General features: G+C 39.8%; 2 protein-coding genes across 20 annotated transcripts in view; both read left to right on the top strand.

The window, feature by feature from the left end:
• Positions 1-9,162, top strand: part of nav1b (neuron navigator 1b) — a 74,701-nt gene extending 65,539 nt beyond the window's left edge. For all 13 annotated transcript variants that reach the window (XM_034870621.1, XM_034870620.1, XM_034870622.1 and 10 more), the window contains 10 exons: positions 766-863; positions 963-1,058; positions 1,408-1,576; positions 3,129-3,364; positions 3,463-3,617; positions 3,710-3,781; positions 4,802-4,998; positions 5,154-5,272; positions 5,427-5,624; positions 5,757-9,162. In XM_034870621.1, coding sequence (XP_034726512.1) covers positions 766-863; positions 963-1,058; positions 1,408-1,576; positions 3,129-3,364; positions 3,463-3,617; positions 3,710-3,781; positions 4,802-4,998; positions 5,154-5,272; positions 5,427-5,624; positions 5,757-5,840 — 1,424 coding nt within the window. In that variant the 3' untranslated portion in view covers positions 5,841-9,162. The remainder of the gene's footprint in view (positions 1-765; positions 864-962; positions 1,059-1,407; positions 1,577-3,128; positions 3,365-3,462; positions 3,618-3,709; positions 3,782-4,801; positions 4,999-5,153; positions 5,273-5,426; positions 5,625-5,756) is intronic.
• A 617-nt stretch (positions 9,163-9,779) lies between these two features.
• Positions 9,780-20,520, top strand: mybphb (myosin binding protein Hb). 7 transcript variants are annotated; one of them, XM_034870635.1, is made up of 16 exons: positions 9,780-10,050; positions 10,710-10,763; positions 10,880-10,936; positions 11,144-11,206; positions 11,403-11,462; positions 11,660-11,794; positions 12,444-12,611; positions 15,566-15,654; positions 15,771-15,966; positions 16,085-16,224; positions 16,746-16,905; positions 17,685-17,821; positions 19,073-19,259; positions 19,387-19,440; positions 20,094-20,125; positions 20,210-20,520. In XM_034870635.1, exons 1-14 carry the CDS (start codon positions 9,855-9,857, stop codon positions 19,416-19,418), a joined length of 1,674 nt encoding a protein of 557 aa, XP_034726526.1. In that variant the 5' UTR covers positions 9,780-9,854; the 3' UTR covers positions 19,419-19,440; positions 20,094-20,125; positions 20,210-20,520. The 7 variants fall into 7 exon arrangements, with proteins under 7 accessions (XP_034726526.1, XP_034726525.1, XP_034726528.1 ...); XM_034870634.1 differs by having other exon boundaries at positions 9,781-10,050; positions 19,387-19,451; positions 20,210-20,511; XM_034870637.1 differs by lacking the exon at positions 10,880-10,936 and having other exon boundaries at positions 9,781-10,050; positions 19,387-19,451; positions 20,210-20,511.
• The last annotated feature ends 831 nt before the right edge of the window (positions 20,521-21,351 follow it).

A 21,351-nucleotide genomic window follows, 5' to 3' on the forward strand; every position in this document is an offset into this window, starting at 1 on the left:
GTATGTACAAACATGTAATTGATTCATTGTGAATATGGTGTGTTTGAAAAGTTATTTGGTGTGTGTCTTGAAACTACAGTATGAATGCATAGTACGTAATGATTGGATTGTCTTTCTTATACCACATTTACAGCCCTTAATGCTTTATGTGCAAATGTGTGTTATGTAGATATTTGAAGTTAGTACTTTAATCCTAGCCTGGAAATCATCTCATTATATACTGTGTAAAAGTAAAAAATATAATATAACACATTAAAGTGTTTTCACTATTTTTTCAATACCAATTATTAATCAGTGCTTTTTTTAGGGTATTACAATGAAATGCCAAATCATATAATTAAAATAAAACCTGCTTGTATTTTAAAGGTCAGATGGCCATATGTAATAGGATTTATTTATACAGCATTGCTCCTTGCTTCTAAATTCCTCTTCTTTTTTTTTATCCCTCACAGTTTACTATTATGTGCACATGCATTTACCACTACAACCTGATAGGCAGGGTTTTGGGTTCAGCATTCTGTGCAAGATTAGATTTTTGATTTTTTTAACTTGTGTCACAGAGGTTACGTAATCTTTCTTTTCTGTTTCTATCCCTTGTATGTTTGTGCATGCAGTGTGGGTGTGTGTGTGTTAGTGTGTTTCAGGCTTATGCGGTGTATTTATTTTAGTATTTATAGTAAAACAGTGTAAATTGTAATTTCCCCACTGGGGATCAATAAATAGTATAAGTTGTTATTATTATTATTATTGTTTACTCCTCAACAGATGTCCACTCTACAGATTTTCTCAGTCTTTCCTCACAGAGGGATGATCACCGTGTTAGGGTGGTGATTTGTGTTGCAGATTTACACGTCTTTAAAGATGTAAGTATGTTGCTTGTCATCTTTCTTTCTTCAGACAATAATGGATAAACGTGGTTTTAAATGTCTGTTTCACCTGTCCGTTGCACTTTGTATTAACAGGAGGTTAAACAGCAGGATTTCTTTGTCGGCACTGTCAGGGTGAATGGCAGGATGGACTGGCCCATGCTGGACTCAGCTGTCAGCCAGGCTTTCAAGGTGAGTCTCCCGTCTTCTGACAACTTTGTTCAATATGGCCGTTCCAAGGACTCAATGTGCAGTTTTCAATAAGCATGATTCAGCTGTCATGTTAAATTTAGAACGTAGTTCCTTCAAAGTGTTTCCCTGCTGCACACTAGGATGCAGAAATAGCGTTTGGAATCATGTTCAACTTCTTGGTTTATGAAGGTTTATGATGGACAAACTTAAATAGGTATTTGAATTTACTTTAGGAAGTTGGCAAGGTAACTAGTGCTGAAACATCACAAGGGGCACTGTCTGTCTGCACACACTAAATCCTATTTAGACAGATTTTCTTGGTTCTCTTGTTCTGTTCTTTTCATTCCAGGTGTACATAGCCAAGGTGGACCCCACTTCTAGTCTGGGCCTGTCTACGGACTCCATCTACAGTTACAGTATGGGCCATATTAAGAGAGTGGTGGGAGGAGAAGGTCCAGAAACCCAGCCCTCTCGCTGCATGTCCCGAGGCCCCAGTAGCATCACGGTGGCCCTGAAAGGTCTGTGGACAAATGTGACTTATAAGACAGAGCTGACCCAAATGCGTTATCATAGTATTTGATGTCTATTGATGTCGTCTTTTGCGTCACTCTTCAATTCAGAAACCACAAATGTTTTGATTGAAAGCTGTGTCAATGAGTGTTTATCTTATCCCAGTTTTATCTGGGTGCAAATCCTCATGTCTGTCTGTTAATCAGACTAAATGTGGACATGTCTCTTTATTGCCACTTGATTCAGTGTTGCTTATTTTTTTCTACAACTCGTCTCTACGTCTCTACGTTGATGAACTCATCTGTTTAACAACTTTTATTTTTCTCTGGAAGTAGCCACAGTTATAGATTTATTTGGTCTAATTATCTGTCGACCTAACATTGTCACAACTATTACAGATGTATGTGACTTGTTTACATTATATTTCTAATAACTGTAGTGTTTTGCACATTCATGGAGCCCATCAGTGATTGTAAAGCAGAGCTGTGAGTGAGGAGAGTCGAGGGTTAAATAGTCGACCCCTCCACACATTTTGCATGAGGGAATGCAAGAAGCGGAGTGCTAGCAGAGCTGGGAAAGCAGCGGCAGCCCAGACAGGGCTCAGGGTAACGTGATCTCAGCGCATCCAGGACCAGCTGGTCAACCAGCCTCCATCACATGGGTCCCATAGATGTTAAGGTGGAACATTAGACTCCTGCAGGCCGGTGGGGGGTGCACAGACTTCCTACACTTGATGCAAAGTTATTTTCAGAGCTAAATGCTTGAACTCCATGTTGCTTAAAAGACATGCGAGGTGCAGGTGAACTGTTTTCTCAACATCTTCTTACCTTAACTCTTCCTGTTGTGGATTCGTTTTGGTTTAAAGGTTTCTGTGGGTCTTAAAAAGTCTAAAATTTCAAAATCTAAATTTTTGGCCTTAAAAAGCCTTCTATGTCTTAAATAAGTTTTAACAGGTCTTGTTTTCTTAGTTTTTTTTTACAATTCTTTTCATTCCATGGGGTTACAGTTCTTTCTTATGCTACTATAATTCACAGTGTTATTATTATGACTACAAATGAGACCAACATTCATCTTATATTGCAGCTGAGTGTAAGGCTGCACGAGTCTCCTTGGTAACGGATCTTAGCTTTTAGCTATTGGGAAGTGCAAGTTTTGCGATGTCTCTGGACTCTGACATTGATTTTTTTTTTTATTATTATCATGATATATGTCTTAAATTCAATTTATAATGGTCCTAAAAAGTTCTTAAAAAGTCTTAAATTTACTTTGATGAAACCTGCGGACACCCTGGGATAGCGTTCAGGGACTTTTCTCTGACTGATTTTGATGTATGTGAGATATATGTTTGTGTTTGGATTTGTTGTTTTATGTTAGTATAAGCTACTGGATGCCTACAATTTCTCTCGGGATGAATAAAGTATCTCTCTCTCTATGTATAAAACTGTTATGAAACTGCAGTTGATCACCAATTCTATTTTCTGCTGGGTGATTAGCAGATGGTAATCAACTTTATTGTTTATGACGGCACAGTCTATTCTCTCTTTTCCTCACTATATTCAGGTTTGAAGGAGAAGTGTGTGGACAGCCTGGTATTCGAAACGCTCATTCCCAAACCCATGATGCAACACTACATTAGCCTGCTGCTCAAACACCGCCGTCTTATCCTGTCTGGACCGAGCGGGACGGGTAAGAGCTACCTGGCTTCCCGGCTGGCTGAATACCTGGTGGACCGCAGCGCCCGCGAAGTCACCGATGGCATCGTGGTCACTTTTAACATGCACCGCCAGTCATGCAAGGTGACAGAGAGCAACGTCCTGTATGAAACTAGATGATTTGGTCATATTGTCATCTCTCTCACTCTCTCTTTCACTTTCTCTAACCTGTCTCTCCTCAGGATCTGCAGCTTTATCTCTCCAACCTGGCCAATCACATCGATCGGGAAACCAGCACGTCAGAAATACCGCTGGTCGTTATTCTGGATGATATTCACGGGCCTGCTTCCATCAGCGAACTTGTCAACGGTGCTCTCACTTGCAAATATCACAAATGGTACGCCCCATGTGTATGGACTGAAACTAACTGCAAGAGTATTTATGTGATCATTTAATGCAGCTTAAACTAATGTTGTTCCTGTTCCTTAGTCCTTACATTATTGGAACAAGCAATCAGCCAGTGAAGATGATAGCGAACCACGGCCTTCATCTGAGCTTCAGGTTGGTTGAAGGAATGGTTGTGGAAGTATTTTCATCTCCTGCAGTATTGTAGTTATTGTGTGTTCTGGGTGAATTTGTCCTGATTACACTGGGGTTAGATTTGACGCTCACTGTGGAGTCAACAAGTCAATGAATGAAAATCCTCTTAAAGCAGGTCAATAGGAAAAGGGGAGTTGATGTGTTTATTTGTGATCTGATGCAGCATGATGAATACAGTTTGATTTCGCTCCGTGCCATGAATACCAATACTGAGTTTACTTTGTTATTGTTAAGACAAAAATAAATTGTATTCACTGTATTTTAAGATCTGAAATTTCTAAGTACATGCACATTTGTAAACGACAGTCATGACTCTATAACCTGCAACATTTTTACCTCCTGTTTATTGTTTATTAAGGATCCTCATTAGTCCTCACCGTATTGAAGACTATTCTTCCTGGGGTCCAAGACAAGCATAAACAAATATTATTAGGCAAAATACATATTGTTATATAAGAACAATGAAAACATCCTGAATTTTATAAACTCCCAAAACCAGAAACTCATCAAACAAGGGTCCTAAGAAGTCTAAAAATTTAGGATTTGACTGTGAAACTGTCAAAGCAACATTTTGTTAACTAAAATTATGATATTATTACTATTATGACCGATTACAATAGCAGAACTGTTTTTTTTAATACATTTACTTGAATGATACTGTCACGTTGACAAGGGAAGAGGATTTAGCCAAATGGAAATTAAATCAAACAAGACCTAAATAAGAATGTATGTTCTTAATGTAACTAAATTGTGGTGGGTTAATTGGGTTTCCTCAGTCAAAATATAGGAAGTACCATTTCTCAATCCAATTTTCAACCAGTCAGTCCCTATGGGTCTAATTTAAACTGTAACCTCTAATGTTGATGGAGGACTGATAAGAAGGCTAATCCCATATGTGGCTATAGAAATGCCCTCTGATGTACAAACTTGTAAGTTTGTGTTTGGAGATGACTTTTTGGCATGTGCCTTTCATCATCTTAGGATGGTGACCTTCTCCAACAACGTGGAGCCAGCCAACGGCTTCCTGGTGCGCTACTTGCACAGGAAGCTGATGGAGTCTGAGGATGAGAGAAGCTTGACCAACGAGGACCTGATCAGGGTGTTGGACTGGGTGCCCAAACTGTGGTATCATCTGCACGCCTTCCTGGAGAAGCACAGCACGTCGGACTTTCTCATTGGTATGAAACACACTCTCATCAGAAGGATCGGGTGTGACTTCAGGACTGAAGAGAGCTTGCTGCATTTCTATTTCATAGGGAATATTGAGGACCTTAGTGTGAATGATGTCTTATGTGTCCTTAGTGTTCCTCCTTCTCCTCCCGTGTCCCCTCAGGCCCCTGCTTTTTCCTGTCCTGCCCGGTCACGGTGGATGAGTTTCGATCCTGGTTCATTGATCTTTGGAACCACTCTATTATTCCTTACCTGCAAGAGGGGGCCAAGGACGGCATCAAGGTAAGAAACCACAGCCAACTAATTTAGAAAAAGGTCTCCAGCTAGTTTTTGAATTCTTCCACACGGAGGGCTGGGGGCTTCCCCTTTCACAGGAATGTTTGCACTTTAATTTGAGTGTAATAGTTTTGGTAATAAATATGTTGTGACTCTTCAGGTCCACGGCCAGAAGGCGGAATGGGAGGACCCAGTGGAGTGGGTCAGAGGCACCCTGCCTTGGCCGTCTGCCCAGCAGGACCAAGCAAAGCTGTTCCACCTGCCTCCCCCCAGCATCGGCTCCAGCAGCCCCGGTCAGCCCTGCGAGGAGAGGCCTCACAAGGAGACTCCACCCAGCTCCATGGAATCTGATCCCCTGGTAAGAGAGCACGTCATGATTTTTTTTATTTTCTTCTTTCCCCGTCTGAATTATCAACTTTGTAAAATACTTAAAAACTGAAATGGATCCTTCAGTATTGCTGATTTCTCAACTTTCTCTTCTTTGTTGTAGATGGCAATGCTTTTGAAACTTCAAGAAGCTGCCAATTACATTGAATCCCCAGACAAAGAAGACCCTAGCCTGCCTAGACTTTGAACACAAAGCTTACACTTAACACTTCATATTTGATTTTTGATTTTTTTTTTGTCCACTGCAAGGACGCAGTGTACATTCAGGAACAAAGGATCCCTCAGAAGGGGTTGTAGGGTGATTAAAACTGTCATTAGGCCAGCAGTAGGTTAAATGTATAACTGGGTAATTACAAATCATTTCATTACATACAGTATTTTTTAAAAAATTTTCACAAGTATTGAATGAACTATATTACTTTACTGTGTATTTGACTGGATGACATTGACTTCAGTTTCCTTTTCCCACCACGTTAGCACTCAGTGCTCTTGGATCGGTGCTAAGAGATCACCAAAAATCGTCTCAGCACTTTCACTTCAGGTGATTTCTGTCCTTGCAGTCCATCCTGTGTTGTGCTCAAGTGCATAATGGGATACGGAGTGCCTGTCAGCAGGAACTATTCTCAATTATGGTGACTAATTTTTGGAAAAGAGTATGACAGCATGACAGATGCTACTATTTATTGCAAAGTTCCTTGGTACATATCGACTGTATAAGTCTTTGAGGCCAAATCTTATACATATGCAATCCTGAACTTTACATCCTGAGCAGGTAAAACAAATGAAATGCCTTAACAAAGACGTCAATGTCACCTCAACTTTAGCAGAGTACACTGGTGCTTTCATCAATATCATAAGACAGTCAGGAATCACTTATTTCTTCAACCCTCATTATTTTTTATTTTCCATTTCTTTCTTTTTTTCAACAATATGAAATGTTAAAGGATCACTTATCAGTATATGTTTTTACATATTGTATTCATCTTTATTAATATTATGGCTTATAAGTTATTTAAACTTGCTGTCATACTCTTTTGCATAAAACAAAACTAATTTATCAGTGATGTGAGTTCATCACTTTGTCGCTGCACAGTACCATCATTTCCAAGCACTTACTGCAGTTTTATGAATTGCTTCATGTAAAACATGTGTCACCAATGTTGCCATATATATCAGGTATTAGATAGTTATTACACAGGGATTATGTAACATAACAAACACCCTCTGGCTAAAATAGATTGAGCAAATGCTATTTGAATCCAATTCAGTTTTTTTCTGTAACATTTATCTTGGAAAGAGTCAATTTTCTTTTTTTATCTTTCACTCCACATTCAGAGTAGTTACTGTATATATTATGTACATACAATCAGGCTACATCAAATTATTTTATCTATATTAGTTGGTGCAAATGTCTAATATACTGAACCAAATACTGTACTTTAATTAATCATGTGTATTGACTGTCAAGTTAGTGGTTTCAGTTCAACCATGAATGTATAGAAAAAACAACCATAGAACAGTATCACTCATGTAGTAGGTGCTTTTAAAAGAAGCCTTATTGCAACGTTCCACTGCAAAACATTTTGAACAATGTCTGAGTAGAGTGATTTTAAAGCTACCTTTGCCCATTTTCCTTTATAAGAGTTCATGCACTTCACAAACAGAATTAAAAAGTTTCATTCTAACACTTATTATCATCATTTAGGTACGCATGGTGCTCTTTTCTTCAACAAGGTTCCAGACTGTTCCAGTGTTGAACAAAGATCACGTAGACTTTCAGGCTAGGTTAGCAGAGTTTTATGTCATACAGTAGAAATGACAACACTTAAGTAATGTCAATTAAATACATCTGGAAGATAATGTCTGATATTTTTAGGAGATGTTGAATAACTGTTGAAGACATTTTGTAGAGACAGTGAAGTCATGTCAGACAATGTAGATGGTAGTGTTGTGCGGTATTCATATTTCAGAACACTTACACGTAAATGACAGTCATGGGTACACGACACAGTGCAAAGTGACTATGGAGAGTAGTTGTTCCAAGGCAAGAGTAAAAAGCAAAAGACTTAAACATTTTTTCACTTTGTGTCAATTTTTGTAAAAAAAAAAATAAAATAAAAAAGCCCTAATGGAGTAAAAGACCGACAAAGTGGTATTGTCAATATAATTCACCTGTGTCATTATTTAGGTGCTCAGACTAAACTTCACATGTACATAAATCCTGTTAATGAATGTCAGACCACTTTTATGACAGCTCAATAAGAAAGTTAAACATTTTCAATTGTATCTGAGCTGCTAATTGCTTTAAGGCTGATAACAGAACTTCAAGCTACTCCGCAGCTCTGATTGGTCACATAATAAACTTAAAATAAATTAAGGAATTAAAGACCTCAAAGAGCAAAAAGATACCAAAAGGCCAGTGACTCTCACACTGGTCACATGCCGATTGAGAATAATGTCAGTTTTTGTAAATATGTCGGTATTAGACAGTATTACCAACCCTGGTCTGTTTCTGCAGGTTAAGTAAGCCATCAGCTCCAGCTTCTCATCTCATTCACTGGTTGTTGTGCCTGTTGCTCTGTAGTAGCTGTGATTTGTGTTTGCTTACTGGTGTATCAGGACTATGCAGCAACTTCTACTGGTGTTGGCAATCAGCAAATGTCTGATCCTCATGTGCAATGCAGTATTTTCATCTGGTCTGTCTTTGAATTGCTAATTTGGACCAAATTGCACCATGGGACCAAAGTGGAAGGTTATTTTAGCAGGTGCTACTGAGCCTTAAAGAGAAGAGGATTTGTGTGGTGTTGCATTGAGAACAGGGTTCATAGATGTAGTTAAAGAAATGAAGCACTTTGGAAGGTGTTTCATATGTTTTGTCCTTATGAATGGCAACAAAAGGTATCATAACTGGACTTGTAAATGGTCAAACGACAAGAAAATCAGCACTTCACTGATTGCATAGTTGATTTTATGTAGAATCAAACCAGATAAAGAGATGAATTTGATTTATTTAGCCAGTACAGGTTGCTGAATAGTCATATTTCTGCAAAGCTTGTTGTGGGTACTAAACTAAGATTACAAAAAAGAAAAAGTTATGCGATATCTAATGTCACTGAAGTGCAAATGTTAAGGGTTTCTAAGTGTTGTAAATGCATGTAAACTTGCTGTAATGAGAAAAAAACCTGACATTGTATTGTTAGGAAAATCATTCTAGATAATGTTTTGCCTTTTAATACTCCAAATGTTTGATATTTCTTTTTCTTTTTCTAAAGAATCCTTTGTAAAACTTAATTTCTCTATTTTGTACAGGACATCACTGTAAAGATTGTAAATAGGTCAGCATTCTGGATGCGGCAACAATCATTAAGGGACAGGGAAACAAAAAATCATGCTTGAGAGAAGGGTATATTTCTTTAGAGTTGGATCCATACATGGATAAGGCATGTTTCTGAAGGCTTTCATCCACCTATCACTGGTTGTTGGAATCAATAAAATACATGTTATATTTATTCTGTTGCTTCTTGTGTCAGTTTGACAGTGTTGATTCGGTAATAAGAACTACATTATATATATATATATATATATATATATAAGACATTTTTTTTTGGGGGGGGGGGGGTTGTGGTAGGAACTCTTTATTTTTGGCTTCATTGGGCAAAAAATCAATAACAATTTTTTTCATACTAAAACTCAAGTGATCTAAGAGAAAACTAGACTTGCGTGACGTGCGGGAGACTTTGGCCAATCCCAGCTCACTGCCCAGTGACAGAAAGGAAAGAAAGAAAAGCTTTAAATGAGCATATAGAGACGATAGGAATGTTGTAGGATTAAAAACAGTAATACAATTCTATATTGCTTTTTACCATAAACATAAATCCTGATCATAAATACACTGAATAGCATAATTTAATTCAATTTGCCACGATTGTATTATTAATTATGACACACTTAAAGTGAATTAGTTATAGATTATGTACAGTCGTTGATGTAGGCCTACAGTGAGTGTTAATGAGTGAGACAAACAGACATAGATGTCTGAGTCAGACATGGTGCTCAGTATCTGTTACATGTAATACATTAAGAGGCGGTGCCTGAACCTGCCGGGACCTATTTAAGCCTGCCACCCCCGCAGGAATGTCGGCATTGGATCCATATCCAAGGTCGGACCTAACCGCATTGGGAATTAGCTGCAACCGTCAACATGCCGTCCAAGCCTGCCCCGATCAAGAAGGCGGCTAAGAAAGAACCAGCCAAGAAAGAGGAGGCGAAGGCTCCTGAGGCTGCTCCGGCCGAAGCCGCCCCAGCCGAAACCGCCCCAGCCCCGGCTGAGGTGGAAGCTGCACCCGCTGAGGCTGCTGCCCCTGCCGAGGAAGAGCCCACCCCTCCACCCGCAGATGGTAATGCACCGAGCGCAGCGGCTCGTGAGCCACGAGTTACCCCCCGTTATACGGCATACAGTTCATCTTCAGTTTTTATTTCTCAGTGGATGAACCTTGGATTAATTAGCTAACCTTTTAATTAAAGCCTACGTAGTCGGTTCACCTCATGGTAAGCCCGCGGTAACCTTTCCGCACGCGCACTCATTGTGAAAGTGCCGTGTGCAAGAAGTTGTACCCTCGACGTAAAACGTGAAAAGCATGCTAACTGCTCAAAGCGCCTGCTTGGATTCCTCCAACACTGTGTGATGTTAGCTTGCAAGCTAATATGCGCTTTTATATGCTAGCTACTTCAATGAAAGCTCCCCTAACGAACACACATTAACACACCTTAATATCTTGGATACATTAAACTGGTCAAGGTAGTTATATAACGAATATTAAAACCTGTTTATTAAAAAAAAAGTTTTTTTCTGAACCTCTAATTGCTGCAGAAATGGTATTGCTGCAGAAGTGGTATGAGGGCGTATCTCAGTGACCACCTAACTCACCCATTGCTCTTTATTTGAACTTTACCCCTTTTTAATTTAATAGATTTAACCTCCTTTATAAGGATTTTGAAATATTGAACATATTTCCCAAATGTTATGCATCTACTGTTTACCACTAACCTATAATAGCCGCTGCGCCTGCTAGAGAGGAAACACCCGCTGCTGCTGAGGCCCCTGCAGATGGTAAAACGTAGTATTAACAAAGATCTTGTTTAAGAATTCTTAAAACTTTAACCTCTTACACTAAAAGACAATTGCACTACTATCTAATCCCGATATCTTCTAACCTCTAATATCAGCTGCCGCTTCCACAGAAGAAACGCCAGCTGCTGCTACTGCTGAGGCCCCTGCTGATGGTACAGAAATCACATGAGCAACCACAGACATCATACTTTATTACTTTTTGAATCTTCAACCTCGTACTTTAAAGCTAACACTAACTACTTTATGACACTTTGATCACAGTCTGCAGTCTCAACCCACGGATCATTTGTTTCGAACATGTCCCATCCCATGCTGCCATCCCAATGCACTAATTATTCACATCTAACATTTAATAATAGCTGCTGCCGCTCCAGCTGCAGAGGAAGTTGCGCCCGCTGTTGATGCTGAAGCACCTGCTGATGGTAAAACAGAACATGTTCCTGTTCACTCCTCTCTGTAGAATCTGAGAGGATTTTAGGCATTTGAGACAAACTGGATTACGGTATATAGAATTGTGAAGCTATAAAGTACAGTCAGAAACTGGATTTTATTTGATTCTGTAGCGTCGCTCTGCTGATTACACGCTGCTAATAATGTAAATATTTTTTTTAACACCAGCTGAAGCTCCTCCGCCAGAAGAGCTTAAACCGCCCTCACCTCCACCACCCCCACCCAAAGGTAAAGGTCTATTCAGAAAGGAAACTTCATCTCAGAGCAATTAGATTCAACCGTCATCTCTCATTTTATTACGGTGTTAATATAAAGAACTTCATCTCTTATGAACCCCAATTTGAAATTGACTTCTGATTGAAATGACTGCCTTTTGGAAATGTCAGTTGAATAATGAAATGTGTTTTTTTGTGTGGCGTCTGTAGAGCCCACGAGTGCCCCAGTGGATCTTTTTGTTGAGGATAAGAATGACACTTCAGTCACAATCATTTGGAGCCAGCCAGAGGTCGTCGGCAATTCCGGTCTGGATGGATACACCATTGAAATCTGCAAGGATGGAAGTAAGTCCTGCTCTTGATCTCAAGCACTGAATACCGGCATGTGTGACAAAAATGTCAGCTGACCTATGAATAATTTTGACAGCTCATTTTAGGTTTTTACAGAAAGTATCACCTTATCTATAATATCTACAATGCTATCTTTACTGTTAAAATGCTTTTCATATACACCCAGGAACGTGCTAAATTGCTGTTTTGATGTGGGTCAGCCATATCTGTTACAGCTGTCCCCGAAGTGTCACTCCGAGAGTTATATTATGAGCTACCTAACCTCTCCCTACAAGGAAAGAGGCATTTTAGGAGTTGCTATGGTCTTGCTGGAGGTTCTGCTTTTAGAATAACAGCCCTAAGCTAATATCAGCAGCAGTTCAATGCAGGCTTGATTTAGTAGACAGGGCAAGGACACAACAGCAATTTCATGTCTAATACCACAAAGATAATTTATGTCAAACATAATCACTCTAGTTCTGTTACAGAGCTGCGCAACAAGCTGTGCCAACTGTCGCAATTCATTAATGCTGTATGAATTAGATGTTTTCCTCTCTGTCCGCCTGCAGTTTCCACTGTCGGCACGCTCTATGATCAGTCTTTATCCTTAAATATTAAGATGAACAAGAGCTCGGCCTTCATTTTGTATAATCTCCCCATTCAGCTGAGGACTGGAAAGCAGTTAATGAGGAGCTGCAGAAGTCCTGCCGCTTCGTCATCAAGAACCAGACCACCGGTGACCGTCTGAAGATCCGTGTCGTAGCTGTGAACGCTGGCGGCCGCAGCCCGCCTGTCGCCCTCCCCGAGGCCGTCCTGGTGAAGGAGGTCGCTAGTAAGTAGTGTTCAAGATCCATTTCAGCTCAGAGCATAACTCAACATATAGTAATAAGCACAAGAAATGAACTACTTCCTCTATCACAAATAAATGTCATTTAAGATAAAAGTAACTGATCCAACACATGGAAACTGAAGTGTCAAAGGAGCTAATGAATTTACGAGAACAGATGCATCGTAAACATGAGCTTTAAAAAACACTGATACTAGAAAGCTAAATACAATATACAGTAAAAAGTGGGAAAAGGCTTCCTAAATGGGTCAGTGAATATACAAAAAGATTACAAGCGGAGCCATTAAATGCAGAAAAGTAAAAAAACTATTTTAATAATATATGCACAATTACATCATCGACTAAATATGAAATACCACATACACCATACATACAAACATAGTACTTACAAAGTGTATTGAAACACAATAACCAGGAATCAGTGTAAAAAGTCATCATTAGGCCATTTTCTTAATTCATTTTTTTAAATATGGTTCTGTTTGCCCCAGGTATGACATGCATCTGGATCTTAACTTTACCATGACAAAAATTTAAATCAGATTGCAAACAATCGTTTTCTTTTATTTTAGACATATAAATCTTTACTTAAAATTGGGGTTTATTATATTAGGACACAGCATAGACTGGGTTTCCACTAATCTTATGGGATTAGCTATGTGATTAGCATAATCCTGCAGGATTAGTTTAATCCATCTGTAAAGATAAATAAATATGCGACAATACTATTTGACACAGGTCTGGACTGAACTTCATAGAGCTATTTATTAAAGTAGAGTTGTCGAGTGCAGGAGTCAAAATGGAGCAGCTCAGCAATGTTTTCATCTCGGCCGCCCGTGTCCCGTTGGCACACACTGTACCTGCACTGTTAACGTTAGAACTGAGGCCTCACTCCTTTCCACTTTGACTTGAAACACTGACCCACCAAACCACAGTGTCAGAATGATGCACTTGTTAAGTAGACGGGTTTTACTGATGCCGTACACCTTACAGTGTTAATCACAGACGGCATCTCTCAAGTGATTTGTGGGAAAATGACGATTGGACCCGAGGGCCTGAAAAGAGGAGCTACGTTACTTGTTCTCGCTCGTATATCATCGTTATGCGTAACGAAGAGCCGAACAAGAAGGAATGGCAATTTGATCCCAGTCGGCAATATTTCAATACTCACACGTCCATGTTTACCCTCATGTTTACCCTAGCAGGCGTTCCCCCACACACAGAAACAACTCATGAATGGTTTCCGACAAAATGACCAACTAGCTTTTGGAAAAATAGCTGGGATGTCCTAGTCATTAACCCGGATTGTTCTGAGGAGGCGTTGGCATTGCTTTGTGATCCCTGCTAGGATTCATACGGGGGGGGGGGGGGGCATGAAGATCAATGGTGACAAGTAATCTGACTGCAAGCAGGTGGGGGCTGTGGGGCAGGAGAAGGGGGTGGAGGGTAAATTCCAGCGGGTGGGGGTGGTGGATATGGAGCTAGCTTCTCAGGTGACACCCAAATCTAATGACACTTCCAGAGATTCCCTGTTTATTTTGCAGCATGCCACGGACTTTGCAGGGAGAACACTCATTAAGCCTAATCCTCTGAGTCAAGTGATAAGACACTTAACATGCTGTTTATGCATTCTAACATGTACATCTCACTTTTTCTTTACACAAAATGCTTCTTGTTCCAGTTTCCGTGCTTAATTTATCTATGATTTTAATGCACTCTGACGTGAGTTTCAGTAACTGAATCTCCCGATCGTGCGTCATGAGGAGAGGTGATATACTGCAGGACGCTTTCTTTATTTAGAGTCCTGACAAATGTTGCTTTGCTGGACTCAGCAGGTGGTGCCTCTCACCAAATCACTTTTACAAATGAGCCTCAGCAAAGATCCTTCTGAGGCATGGTATCGTTTCAAACGTCACAGTGGCTAACTATCCGTGTCATTTTCTTTGTTTTAGGATGATTTAGTGGGCTTTTTACAAGTTTATGCACAATGAGGGGAGATTAGGGAAGCACAGATGAGCCACCAGGGCACCTCACGCCTCTGATTTTCTCACACCTCTTCATATTTAAAATGATTTACATTCCCTACATGCAAGTTTTACATCTCTATGTTTTCAATTTGCTGATTTATTTTCTGTTTAAATTTGTCCCAATATGGCAATTGTACGTGTCAACTGGGCAAAATAGAGAAATCAAATATCACTATATTCTTGACCAAATACCTCAATGTTGATATTGCGACATTTTATGGTTGACTATTAGTGCTTTAACAAAATATTATTTACACACTGAGATTTTTTATGAATATTCTCCAGAAATGATTTAATGACTTAGTGGGTAAAGTTCATTAATAGAACAGGAACAGTCGGGTAAGTTCAGAAAATGACATAATTTAGTGTAATGCAACCTGTAAAACCAGGTGAAGACGACACTTATCATATTACGATATATCCAAAATCTAAGTCTCATATCGCAATATCGATATAACATCAATATATTGCCCAGCCCTAATATGTATGCATTCACATAAACATACACAAATACTAACCGTCTTTCCATTGGTTCTTGTCCCTGACAATATTATGTGCAACTTCTACATTTATTTACCCTTGTTTTAATCCATACAAAGTCCTACTTGTCCCAACTTCTGAGAGTGGAGAGATAAAGCCAAAGGTACAAACGACTTGGAGAAACCTTTACAACCAGTTAAAGCCCATACGTACCCTGATGGCTCCGGTGGATGTCCCCTGGCTGACATTGGCTTAGAGCAGCTCAGTGGCTTCATCGATTTCTTTTAGGATTTGTGGGCCGCAAAAGCAAAACGAAAATCCTTTTGTTTCACTCCAAAAATCTCTTTACAGATCCTAACAATCCTTTCCAGGCTGTGTCTGTGTCTTGTCGTCACTGTTCCTTCATTGATACTATTAAATCGTTTTTGTCTCTAGATCGTCCCAAGGTCCGCCTGCCACGTTTCCTCAGGCAGAGATACGTCGCTAACGTTGGAGAGAAGATCAACCTGAGCATCCCCTTCACAGTAAGCTGAAGATGACTGTATCATCCTGTAAATGCACAATAAATAAAACTACAGAACTCCACACAAGTCACTGTCTGAGAGATATTTACTGGATACATTTTTTTGTTTGTCACCAGGGTAAACCCAAACCTGTAGTCACCTGGACAAAGGACGGGCAGCCCCTGGACACAAAGAGGGTGAACATCCGCAGCACTGACAGAGACAGCATCCTGTTTATCCGCACAGCCGAGAGAGACGACTCCGGCGTGTATGAGATGTGTGTGAAGGTGGAGGACTTCGAAGACAAGGCTTCACTCATCCTTCAAATTGTCGGTGAGCAAAGATGTTGCATCACGCAGAGGGACGTATAATTACTGTGTTCATGAGACAGTGAAGAATTATACGTGGATGATTAGTTTTTATGTATTTCAAAAGTGTTGGTTGTTCACAGAGCTGCCGGGGCCTCCCGCCAGTGTGAAAATTGTGGATACCTGGGGCTTCAATGTGGCTCTGGAATGGACTCCACCCAAAGACAATGGAAACACAGAAATCACAGGTTACACAGTCCAGAAGGCCGACAAAAAGACTGGAGTAAGTTTTTCAGTATCAAAGGGTGCAGGAAGATCCCCCCCCCCCCCCCCCCCCCCCCCCCCCCCCCCCCGACACTAGCCTGGAAATCCAGACCCAAATTTGAAAGATTAAGGGTCTGGCATCGAGCAATGAAAGTCGCCCATCTAGAGGGGCGGGACCAAAGGTGCATTTGAAAATCTTACTGCACACAATTGGATAACACTACGACCAATCACAACAACAGCACAGGCTGACGTATCCAGAGCCCCATACACTCAGCTACCAGCGGAGCTAACTGGTAGATTAAACTCTGGTCATCTGTTTAGCTCACCTCTGGCCCGCCTATATCAGATACACCGATGCAATTGGTCCAGCTCGGCTACAAGGGTATAGTTAATGAGCAGCATTACTCGATGCCAGAGTGACTCGCTGAGCAAATTCAAATTGTGCTCTCACGAAAACTCTGGATTTCCAGGGTACCATGACACAGTACTCACAGTAAATCTTGAATCCTTAAACCTCGTCCTGCTGTGTGTCTGCAGGACTGGTTCACTGTGCTGGATCATTACCACAGGCTGAATGCCACAATCTCTGACCTCATCATGGGCAACATCTACAAGTTCAGAGTGTTCGCTGAAAACAAGGTTGGAATGAGCGAGAACGCTACCGTTGCAAAGGAGGAGGCCAAAATCTTGAAGACAGGTAACTTTCTACTTTTGGTTCCACGGAGCAATTCATTTACTGCTTTATTTCAGAGCTGCACCGATGAGTTGATGAATTGATTAGTTTTCAACTATTAAATTAATTGCCAACTATTTTAATAATCGGTTTGAGTCATTTTTTTATAATAAAAAAAAAAAAAAGATTTCTCTGATTCCAGCTTCTAAAATGTGAATATGTTCTTGTTTTGTCTCTCCTCTGAGACAGTAAACGGAATATATTTGAGTTTTGGACAAAACAAGACATTTGAGGATGTCATTTTTGGACTTTGGGAAACAGTGATCCACATGTTTCACCATGTTTTGACATTTTTATAGATCAAACAACTAATCGAGAAAATCAGTTGCAGCCCCACTTTATACTCTTTGCCCTGTTTTCCTTAAGCTATCAACTCATTCACTTTCTAATTTTGGTTTTGAAAGTTTATTATCGACTGACGCCACATTAATATTGGTGTGGTCTGCTAGTAGACCCGGCTTTATTCTTTCATTTTTGACGTTTGGGAACAGTATGCACAACTAAATAACCTACCATCAAAAGTCCACTCTCAGCAGACTCTGAAAGCTCAGGAAGTAAATAAGGAGACCTTTGAGTCTAAATGAGAAGGTTATAGATCCACAGGCAACTGATTCATATAAAGTAGGTCCATAACACATATTCCTAAGAAGGGTTGCAGTTCCTGAGATGAGCATGTGAAATAAATGGGCCAAATTAAGACTCTATTAACATCCATGCATCTTTATTTCTCTTCCATTCTCCAGCCATTGACTACAAGCCCCCCGAGTACAAGGAACGCGACTTTACCGAGGCGCCCAAGTTCACCACCTCTCTGAACGACAGAGCCACCACTGTCGGCTACAGCACCAAGCTGCTGTGCTCCGTCAGGGGATTCCCTAAAGTACAGTAACTGTTCCTGCATGCTCGACCAGTGTCATGTCTCTTCCATTTATCCACTGATTTAACAGCTCCAGCACAACATTAGCACCACAGCTGATTCTTGTCTTTAAACGACACATCTGCTTGCATATAGTTTGTTTTCCAAACTGGATTTCCCGACTGGCCTGTCACTGAACTCACCACTAAGGCAGAATTTTCAAAACAACCCTGCTCACACAAGAATAACTCAATTAACCCTCTTGTTGTCTTCCCGCCGACCTGGACTATTTTTTTTTCTGAGTCAAAATTGAAAAATAAAAAACCTTTTCTCAAGGTTATGGTCGTCTTTTTCGACCCTTTTGCGGCTTTCCTCCAATGATTTTATCACTTTTTCAACGTTTGTCGACTTTTTCTAAGCCTTTTGAAATGTTCTTGTTTTTCCCCCAAAATGTTTCAAGCTATTTTTTTTTACATTTGTCACTTTTTTCGACATCCTTTCACATTTGTCACTTTATTTGACATTTGTTCACATTTTTGTCACTTCATTAACATTTTTCTCTCTTTTTTCTCTGTTCTTTTACAATTTTTTTCTCCAAATGCTATAAAATTGACAAAAAACACACAAATTCAAAGAAATTAGTGAACTGATTATTTATTTAACTTGTGAGGAGCGTTGTTGGGAACCATCCACGTGACTTTTTGGGGAAAACTAGTTTGAAAGAAACCCAAATTTCTGATATAGAAACTTTTTGGAAAGGGGTCAAATTTGAGCCAAAGACAACAGGAGTGTTAATATGACAAATATGCACAAACTACTTGTCTGAAGCAGTATTGCAGCAGTGAGTGTTTTTTTTTTTTTTTTTTTTCTGAGCTGAGAATGTGTAAAATCTTAATCTGGTCTCGGACGCTGGCTGTCTGAGCCTTGCCCTCCTGTTCGGGCTCATATTCCCATTGGGTCGCTAACAGAACAGGAGTCTAGATGGTCTTGAAGAAGGCTAGAATTAGCATTCTTTGCGTTAGAAGTAGGGGAGGAGGTTAAGAGGCCATGGGGGGGCAGATCAGAGGGGTCATGTAACATTGTAACATTCCCTGTGGCCCCCCAGGAGGTCCTCCCTTGTCAGTGACATTAAAACTCCCAAACTGGCATTCTGCTGTGTGGCCACTTCAATTAAAAGGGTTTCTCTAGCACAAACATAGAAACAACACTGCTGCTTGTATACATTTCAGGTGATAGTTTTGACATCACGTTTTTTAATCCGATAATTCGTTATAGCCCAAGGTTATATGGATGAAGAACCAGATGATTATTGGAGACGACCCCAAGTACAGGCAGGTTTGCGTCCAGGGAATCTGCACTCTGGAGATCCGTAAGCCTGGGAACTTCGACGGGGGGGTGTACTCCTGCAAAGCCAAGAACACTCTCGGAGAAGCAACTGTCAGCTGCAAGCTGGAGGTCAAACGTAAGCATAAATATATATCTTTAAAACCTCTTTTTAATCAATTTATGGTTATAATAATTATATAAAGGAATAAGTGTCTGAGTTGTATACCTCCTGAAAGCATATAACCTTTCTTTGTGTTCAACAGAACCAGTGGTTCCAGATTCAGAGAAGAAATAAGTCAACATTCACATTCTCACAGGTCAGAAATGGGTAGGAAAAGTGCCTATCAACCATAAAACATACACACATGATAAAATTGTCTTATTTTTTGGGGTTAAGTTTAAGTTTTTACTTGTAGTTTAGTTGCACAGCATGGATATTTGTGAAAATGAATGTAATGAAAGTTTAATGATGAAGCTGGATTTATTGGATAGGTTGATCTTTATGAGTCCTGAGGTGACATCGGCCTTCTCCATGATTTGCTTTCCATACATGGAGGGTGCTAAACTTGGAAAGGGTGGCCTCTGCCACTGAAAGAGTCCAGGAGGTGGCACCCATAAATTAAATCTGCAATGGCCCCTCGTGGACTCGGTTAGGTAACTTTATCACATTTCCTCAACTCAGCAGTAGCAGCAGCCTACTTTTAATTGCAGGTTACTTGCTCAACATTAACATTTTTTTGGAGCCTTAATCTGGGTAATGTTGTAGTTTTATTTAATACTAGATAAATAACTGCTGGGTAAAGCTTAGTTTTTACATATATTTAAAAGAAAATACAGAATTCTTTTTAGTTAAGCTTTATTTCCGTCCTTTTTTTAAGTGACTCTGAATTGCTGCAGTATCTGCAACTGCAGTTCCGCCTCCTTTCTAACACCTGTTGTTATTTGTTCATGTGTTGCAATCCCAAATTAGGAGCAGAAGGAATGAGGTCTTTGCAGCATAAGGTGCGGGACACTTATAGCGTTTCTAAAAATGTCATGCCTCAGCGATGAATAAAGATTTTAACGTTTAAAATGTTTCTTTAACAGGGAGGTGCTGGATTCCTGGAAGAACATGTATATATGGATGGTGACCACACTACCCTGTGTTATGATGAACAATTGTTGTCGCTTCATGCCTTTATCGTTGAATACATTATTAAATCCATATCCGTGTCCAAAATCAGCTTCGCCCCCCCCCTCCCTCAACGATACTGTCCATGATAACTAAATCATCTCAAGTCTAACTAGGTGTACACCAAGACTTCTACAGCAGGAATTTACTGTTCCTCATAGAGAACTACATGTAACATCTACGTGTTTATGTCAATAAATCATTTTATTTCTGGTTTTGTTCTTTTTCAATATGGTGTGTTATTTAAACTGAAATTCCCAGAAGAAGTAGTGTAAAGGTTACAAAAGGTAAAAAAAAGACAACTTAATATTTTGCTTATTGTGAAAAACAACTATTCTAATTGACTGTCTGTTAATAAAATCCAGGAAAACAGGGACAGTCTTGCAAGTCCTCGAAGTAGATTTTGTATTTCATAGTTTTGGTATATACTAATTATACATATTTAAACAAACAAACTTTTCATATATTCCCTAATCATTTCCATAAAGTTCAATGGAAAGAACTATGCCATTTTGTACTCATTTAGGAAAACACCAATAATAATTGAATGACTAATTAATATTTACTTTGGTTTAAAGTGTTGATTTCCTCATAAGATAAATGAAAAAATATATATTTTCAAAGTAAAAGGTTACCAAGCATTTAGAATATAATTCGTAAAGCACTGTAAACTACTCCACTCTAAGGCAGAAAGCTACTTTATCTCCTAATTGAATGAATTATTTTCCACTCCAGTCTCACTCAGCTGCTGAACGTATGAAGCCCTTTTGGCAGCAAACCAGTGAGAATCTGGAGACAGCAGAAGCTCTATTCACTTGGCCCAGACGGGCCCAAGAGCACAGCACAGAATGCCTGCACTTTCATAATAGTAATACCAGTCTATAATACTGATCTCGTTGCTATTTGACTTGAGTTGCTTGCATAGTGATGTGGGGCAGCATGCCAGAGAAAGATCCAGGTTACAGAGACACATGGGTTCACATAGAGGCTGACAAAATTAGCCTCAGCACTCCATCTCGCTCAGTTTATTTTGGGAACAAGTGCCTCGACCGGCAAA

This window comes from Etheostoma cragini, chromosome 4, assembly GCF_013103735.1.
Source record: "Etheostoma cragini isolate CJK2018 chromosome 4, CSU_Ecrag_1.0, whole genome shotgun sequence".
Lineage (NCBI taxonomy): Eukaryota > Metazoa > Chordata > Actinopteri > Perciformes > Percidae > Etheostoma > Etheostoma cragini.

Bases quoted from the DNA above. Each gene is read 5' to 3' on its own strand.
- mybphb (XM_034870635.1), top strand. From the start codon at position 9,855: ATGCCGTCCAAGCCTGCCCCGATCAAGAAGGCGGCTAAGAAAGAACCA. The intron at 10,764-10,879 runs GTAAAACGTAGT...CTCTAATATCAG, and splicing joins TGCTGAGGCCCCTGCAGATG to CTGCCGCTTCCACAGAAGAA. The intron at 11,795-12,443 runs GTAAGTCCTGCT...CTCCCCATTCAG, and splicing joins TGAAATCTGCAAGGATGGAA to CTGAGGACTGGAAAGCAGTT.